Genomic DNA, 7,544 nt, shown 5'->3' with positions numbered 1-7,544 from the left:
TAGGCTGCTGGAGGACATCAGGGTCTATTTCTCCCACTCTACTGAGTTCTACTGTTCTCCAGTTTTGCATTGCTTGTCGTCATTTCAGCTTTTACCTTTTTGCTCTCTGTCATTTATCTCTTTATAGTAGGTACACCTGGTCTGGCGTTCTGTTAGCTGTGACATCATCCAGGGAAGACAGATCACCCGCTATTACCATCTAATGTAGAACATATTACTAGATCAATGTGAGCTTCTGTGCTTTTTTGTCTCTGTTATTGTGTCTCTGGGGGTTAGAGAAGACAGAGCAATGGGTCGAGGCAGATGACCGTTTATAGTGAGCCTGGTTCTGGTTCTGCTGGAGGTTTTTCCCTCCCCTTAAAGGGGAGTTTTTCTTTCCACTGTCGCTTCATGCATGCTCAGTATGAGGGATTGCTGCAAAGCCATCAACAATGCAGACGACTGTCCCTGTGGCTCTACGCTCTTTCAGGAGGAGTGAATGCTGCTTGGAGAGACTTTGAAGCAGTCAACTGGTTTCTTTATATAGGACATTTATGACCAATCTGTATAATATGATTGAATTTGACTTTGTAAAGCGCCTTGAGATGACATGTTTCATGAATGGGCCCTATATAAATAAAAAGTGAATTGAATTGAGTCAGTTTGGACACAACTTTACATTTTTTTCCAACACACTCCAGGTCTGAGAACATGTCAGCAGTTTAAATCAATGTGTAGCTGCAGTAGCTCTGAAGAAATCAGACTTTGATTGGTTCATACGAGCTCAGAAGGATGTTTATTTAATTAAAGATGTGATTAATCTTTTTTATAATATATTTATGTTGAGGATGCAGAGAGTAGTTACAGAAACATGTCATAGGCTGCATAAAATTGTTTTAGGTAGAAAATATTTAAAACTGGTCGGTATCTGAACCCTCTTACCGCAAGGCAGCAGTACTAACGTCTTCACCACCATGCAGTTCTAATACATAAAAACTAGAAGTAAACCAAATCAGAGAATGATGAAAATGCAAAGCCAAACTCCTGAGAGTCCTGGCAGTTCACTGCTGTGTTATCTGCCAGCTTCACGATAGAGTTGGAGGAGTGTGTGAAGAGTAGTGGGCTCAGAACACATCCCTGTGGGGCCGGGGTTCCTTAGTGCTGAAGTGAAACACTACTTCAGGGAAATTCCAGTGTATGAGCGGTCTATGTGACTGGTAACTAGAAGCACAGATTCACAATATTACAGGTTAAAGAAAAGTTAAATTTGAAACATTACATTGTGTTTCTTTTGAAACAAAGGTTAAGATAATTGTTTCCTCTTCTAGTGCTGGTGAAGATTCTCAGTCATCCAGGTCATGGTCATTCCAAAAAAAGTAAAAAACAAAGCAATTGGACTTGTTTTTCGTAGTTGAAGACGTTTCGCCCAAACAAAGGCCTTGGGCAGTAGTATAAAGCTTGATACTCATCATTACTCTAGACCTTTTGATTTTAGAAAGCTTCCTGGAGAGGAAACGAAACGTCTTCAACTACGTTTCGCTTCCTGGAGAGGAAGACTCAGGCATTTTGCTTTGTAATTTTGTAATTTGCTTTGTAATTTTGTAATTACAAATTGCTTTGTAATTTTAGAATTTCTCTTCTAGTGTGAGAGAAATATGTGAAATGGCAAATAATTATGAACACTATATATTACTAATATTTATGGAGATATTTTATACATGCATAGTAATTGTTCTCTGAAAGGGTTAACCAAAAGCAGCATTATGGTTTGTAACTGCTTCCAGATTTGAAACATTTATGCCATTACGCTCCAGTATATTGGCCTTCTTTATGTTCTCTCTTGATTCCTAAAGTCACCAGGAGGAAGGATCTAAGGTGGCGCTTTTTGGTGCATCTATGATGCAGCAGCCAGGAGGAGCTGTCCGGTGCTGAATGGTGTCATGCGTGGCGTGGGAGACGCGGTCCAGGAGGATGTCAGCGGCATTCCTGATCACCTTATCCAACAGTTTCCTCTCAGATGTTAACGTCACACAGTAGATATTTAAGTGTGTGGTTTTGATGTTTCATTTTTGTAGCATGAGCTTAGATATTTGCTCATTTTACAGAAGAAACTAACTGTTCCAAGAGTTTAAGGCGTTTTATTTTGTGCTATTATGAACCTTTCGACAACAGCACATTAAAACACTTTTTTGTGCATTTTACTGTCTATTTATGTTCTGTTTTCTTTACCAGGAATAAAATTGCTACGGTAGGTGTCTCTCCAGTCTCTGTTCCCCGGGTTCTGGATTCTTCATGTTGTGGAGCGTATGCAGTTTGGGCCCTTCACATTAAGTGTCAGATGCAGCAGCTTAGTCTTCTTAGTGACCCGGATCCAGAGGATCTTCAGACACACCTCAGCGCTCCAAAATGCCTGAGCCTAAGGAAAATGACGGAGAGGTGGGCTGGTGGTTATAGCGGGGCGTTTGGGTCCTGGAGAGCCTGCACGTTCCCTGGTTTGAATCCAACAGACTGAGCTACACCCTCAGCCCCAGAATGCTCCCTGGAAGGCCCACAGTGGCAGGCTGCTTGTCCCTGAGGGACGAGTTGGATGCAGAGGACACGGTTCACTGGGATGGACAGAAGCTGCAAAGGCGAATAATGATATGGTTTTAAATATTGTTGTTTAGCTTGTTCCCCTGCAGTTTTCAGAGCAGCACTTCTGTCCAGCAGGGGGCGACACAGCCACTGTTCTCTGGCCTCCAGATCAAACAGGAAGCAGCTGCGTCGGTAGCGTCCAGTGCAGCAGCGTTAGCATCGTTAGCTTAGCTGTTAGCATTGTTAGCTTGTGTGTGGTCGGTGTGTGTGTGAGTGTGTGAGTCTGCGCAGCAACAATGTGTTCCGTGGAGCCTCTGAGAGAGTTTATCAGAGAGAGACTAACTGCTGCTGCGGAGGAAATCTGCTCCCAGCTGGAAAGAACCATCGTCCGCTTCGAGGAGGAGATGGACCGTCAGCGCAGACTGCTGGACCTCACCTGGAGAGCCCGAACCCACCAGAACCCCGCAGGTAGGTCCGGGACCGGGTCTGACCCATAAACACTGGGTACCGTGCTGGGGAGGGCTCTGCAGCGTTGTAATATGTCGTGGAACAGGACGCCATCTGGTTCACAACAAACCTGTTTTATCTTAATGTTTCTGATCTCTTATAACAACAATGTCACAGCGCCACCAACCAGCAACACCAAGCAACTTCATTTTAATTTTACCTCCCCTTTATTTTATTTAAATTTAATTCAAACCAAGAAAGTCCTTTAGGTAACTTGGGCAACAGTTTCAGTCCTTGTAACACCTTGGTGTTCTAACAATCCAATTTCAATTAAATTAAATTGTATTTATGTAGCGTCAATTCATGATACATGTAATAAAATGAACATCCAGAGAACATCAATATGTAAAGCTGTTTATCTGAATTAACACTATATTTCAATCAACAAATCCTCTCTACTAGGCTAGTGAAACTTAACTAAACTACTAAGCAAAAATTAAGATAAAAAGAATCTAAGGAACTATTTATACACAAAAGAAACAAAAAGACAAAATAAAATGGTTGATCATCATCAGAATTATTCAGTGAATCCCGGTTCACTGCAGATCTGAGTTAAAGAACCAAAGTTCACCTTAAAGAACATAATATGAGGTTAAATTAGTTTATCATTATTAGTTCATCATCATCAGAATAATTCAGTGAATCCTGGTTCAATGCAGATCTAAGTTAAAGAACCAAAGTTAATTTAAAAGAATGTGGAATTAGGTTAAATTAGCTTAACTAATTTAGAACAACATTGGTGTGTTTGAACCCATTCACAATGCAAATTCTGAGTTAAACAAAACATTATTTGATAAAATAACATTTTAAAGAACGATTTGCTCAGTAAAATCAGTAAACTTTATACGCTTGATTTTATTAATGGAATTATTCCTCCTGGAGGCTAGGGGTCGCTGTAGCGATCGGTCGCCAAATGGGTTATTCCTAAAGTTATACAAAACACCATTAAATCAACAATAATGTTCCATATTAATGCTGTAATAACGCTCATAACACTGTCGGACGATGGTGGAGAGAAAACAAACTATAGTTGCATATCCGGGAAGAACTGATGTTATCCGGAAGCCAATAGCATTACACTAGCGAACATTCGCTGCTAATTCTAAAAAGGTTTAAGCTTGATTTTGGTCGTAATGAGTGGACCGAAAAACACAAGCGTTAATATCCCATCAATGTATAAAACCCTTGTGGAGATAACGTTTGTTATAGCCATAAAAACACACTTGAATTATATCAGCATGGCATAGTTTCGAAGAAGCTAGCAGGAGCTTTGCCCGTTAGCTCAGCCAAGACACAAAAACGCTGTAAAGACACATTAAGTAAACCATTTAACTTTCCCTGTTTATCTCTTTACCAAACCTCTCCTGTTGTCTTTGGTTGCGACGATGGGCGACCGGTTGACAGTGAATTACTCAATGAAAAGCTAGTTATCTCAGCAGCGGCAAGGAGCATACGGCTAATACGAAGCGCGGCCTCTAGAGGCGGCTCTGGTAACTACCGTCGGAACCTCTACTTTGTAGAGGAGGATCAGAGTGTTCTCCTCTATGTTGCTCCCCCAAAGAGAGCGATTGTCTTTGGACAACAAGTCTTTCCTCACCTGCTGCTGGCGGTCAGTCAGGAAACTGCTAATCCACTGCCAGGTGGAGGACGGCACTGTGATCTTCTGGTGATGGATATCAGGCTTGATGGTGTAATGCTGGGTTCACACGGCAGAATAATTAGCCCGATTTATGCTCGGATAATCAGAATAGCTCTTAAGATGATCTTAAGAGTCTGTCAGGTTTTGAAACTCAGCTGACAATTTTAAAATCTTGCTCTGAACCAGGCGTTAAAGGTCGAGCTGACGTCTACAAACAGCATCCTGGCGTACGTACCTGGATGGTTTAGGTGGCACAGGATGAAGTGAAAGGATGTCATGAGCACAGACCTCAGGGCGACAGGTCGGGAGTCATTCAATCCTGTGATGGTCCGTTTCTTGGGGACAGGGATGATGGTAGAGCGGGGTTTTCAGTTTGGCCGATCCTACGACTTATACTCAGGTGCGGCATATATTAATTTTAAATGGTAAGTCATATTGACCAATATGAACGAGTAAACATTACCGTCTATAGTCCCAAGAGGGCACTCTAGGCTTCTGAAAACTATATACTGCTCCTGTACCAGTTAACAATATTTGAAACATTAACTTATAAACAACAAAGACTGAACACATGTACATATGTTGTTTCACTGTTTCAGTATCATTCACACAGCGGAGCATTGAGTGGTGCAGCTCAAAGGATCCAGACCGCGACAGAAGCTGTTATTGGGCTGTCTGTGAAGCTAATAGCAGCTAGCGCTAGCTTACAGCGCTGTTGTCTGGTGGGTTACAAGTTCTCTGATGCACATGAGCTTTATGTTGCATTGAAACATACTGTTAGCTTAGCATGTAGCACTGCTACGCTCATGGTCTAATTTCAGCGTAATTTTGACAACTAAAGCTGGTGTGAGCTGCTGGTTTGTTATCCTAATTTACTCCATTCAAATTCCAGGTATGTTCCATATTATTCAGCCAGTTTTGGATGCAGCTGTGTAATTGAAAATGTTTAATGTCAGTTTTTAGTTTTGGATTGTGTGAAATTAATTTCTAAATAAATGCGTATAGTCCGGTGCGACTTATGTTTTTTTCCTTTAAGGAAATAAAAGATCCCTCAGAACACGATGGGGTCAGTTATTCTTTTATTACTTTTGGAATTAATCTGTGTTTGTTAAAGTTAGCTCACATGTATATTTCTTTACATCAGGAATGTTGAGGTTAAAGAACCTCACCTGTTTCTGGTGAACATTGGAAGCAGAACACGTTTAGATCACATCCCGCTGTTTTCTCTGAAATTTTTTTTCCTCTTCTCTTCTTTCTTATAGATTTCCAGCAAGATTTAATCTGTAATGAGAGAGATGTTTTCATTCAGCATCTGATTTCCAACCAGAGGAGGAGTTCTGGGCTGGACAACGAGGAACCAGAATCTCTGCTGATTAAAGAGGAGCCAGGTGATCTGTGCTCTAGCCAGGAGGAAGTGCAGATTGTGCTGAAGGAGGAGACCGACACATTTATATTGATCCAAACTTGTGAGGAACCAGACTGCAGTGAGTTGGAACCCAACAAAGACCGGACCCTCTCTGAAGACACCCTGGAAGCTGAAGACCAAAATTATGAAGGATCCAGCAGCAACAAAGAGCTGAAACCAAAGCATCAAGGTCTGAAAACTGGTGAACAGAAAGAGGAGAAAACTCCTGACATTGATCATAATCTGTATTTCTGTAAAATGTGCACTAAAGGTTTTACTCAGAAGCATTACTTATCTAAACACCTGAGAGTTCACTCAGGTGGAAAGCCTTTCATATGCCCAAGCTGTAGCAAGAGTTTTAAAAATAAACTCAGTTTGATCGTCCACATGAGAAGCCACACTGGTGAGAAGCCGTTCCCTTGTGTGACCTGTGGGAGACGGTTTGCCCACCAGATCAGTTTGAGTCTCCACATGAAAGTTCACGCAGGTGAGAAGCCAAATGAATGCAAAGTGTGTGGCAAGTGTTTCCTCACCAGCAGTCACCTGACATGTCACCTGAGAACTCACACAGGTGAGAAACCTTTCTCATGCATATCCTGTGGGAAAGGTTTCAGCCAGAAAGATAATTTAAAGAGACATGTGAATATCCACAGAGGGGAGAAGCCTTTTTCCTGTATCACCTGTGAGAAAGCTTTTTATCAGAAAAGTCAGCTAAATGCGCATCTGAAGACTCACAGCAGCGAACGACCGTTTTCTTGTGACATCTGTGGGAAAGGCTTCTGTGACAGCCACGATCTGTCCACTCATATAAGAATCCACACAGGTGAGAAGCCTTTCCAGTGTCTCACCTGTGGCAAAAGGTTTAGTCAGAGAGGAAATTTAACTATACACTTGAGGACTCATACTGGCGAGAAGCCTTTTGAATGTTTAACCTGTGGCAAGAGTTTTTGTCAGAAAGGTAATTTAACTGCACACCTGAGCACTCACATCAGCGCCAGACCATATGCATGTGAAACCTGTGGGAAAGCCTTCTGTGACAGCCACGATCTGTCCACTCACATGAGAACCCACTCAGGTGCGAAGCCTTTTCAGTGTCTCACCTGTAGCAAAAGTTTTAATAATAGATTTAACCTGATTGCCCACATGAGAACACACACAGGAGAAAGGCCCTTTCAGTGTGGGACCTGCGGAAAAGGCTTCTGTCAGAGAGGGAATTTAAACGTCCACATGAGGACACACACAGGGGAGAAACCCTTCCCATGTCCGACCTGCGGCAAACGCTTTCAGAGAAAAGGTAATTTAACGGCACACATGAGCACGCACAGTTAGCAGAGAGTACTTAACTCCACCCAAACACTCAGAAAGAGCCAGGAGGTGAGTTTTTCTGAAAGTCCTTTAGGCTACTGTTTCTGTAGCTTAAAGATGAATAATTGAGTCTGT

The 7,544-nt window shown here is 42.0% G+C and overlaps 1 protein-coding gene across 1 annotated transcript; it reads left to right on the top strand.

Moving 5' to 3' along the window:
* Nucleotides 1–2,684: 2,684 nt before the first annotated feature.
* LOC110369172 (gastrula zinc finger protein XlCGF57.1) lies at nucleotides 2,685–7,526 on the top strand. The gene is made up of 2 exons (XM_021321790.2): nucleotides 2,685–3,021; nucleotides 5,962–7,526. The coding sequence occupies exons 1-2, from the start codon at nucleotides 2,850–2,852 to the stop codon at nucleotides 7,431–7,433; spliced, it is 1,644 nt and encodes a 547-aa protein (XP_021177465.2). The 5' UTR covers nucleotides 2,685–2,849; the 3' UTR covers nucleotides 7,434–7,526.
* Nucleotides 7,527–7,544: the final 18 nt, after the last annotated feature.

This window comes from Fundulus heteroclitus, unplaced genomic scaffold (assembly GCF_011125445.2).
Source record: "Fundulus heteroclitus isolate FHET01 unplaced genomic scaffold, MU-UCD_Fhet_4.1 scaffold_46, whole genome shotgun sequence".
NCBI classification, from domain to species: domain Eukaryota; kingdom Metazoa; phylum Chordata; class Actinopteri; order Cyprinodontiformes; family Fundulidae; genus Fundulus; species Fundulus heteroclitus.
This window is presented reverse-complemented; position numbering and strand designations above follow the sequence as displayed.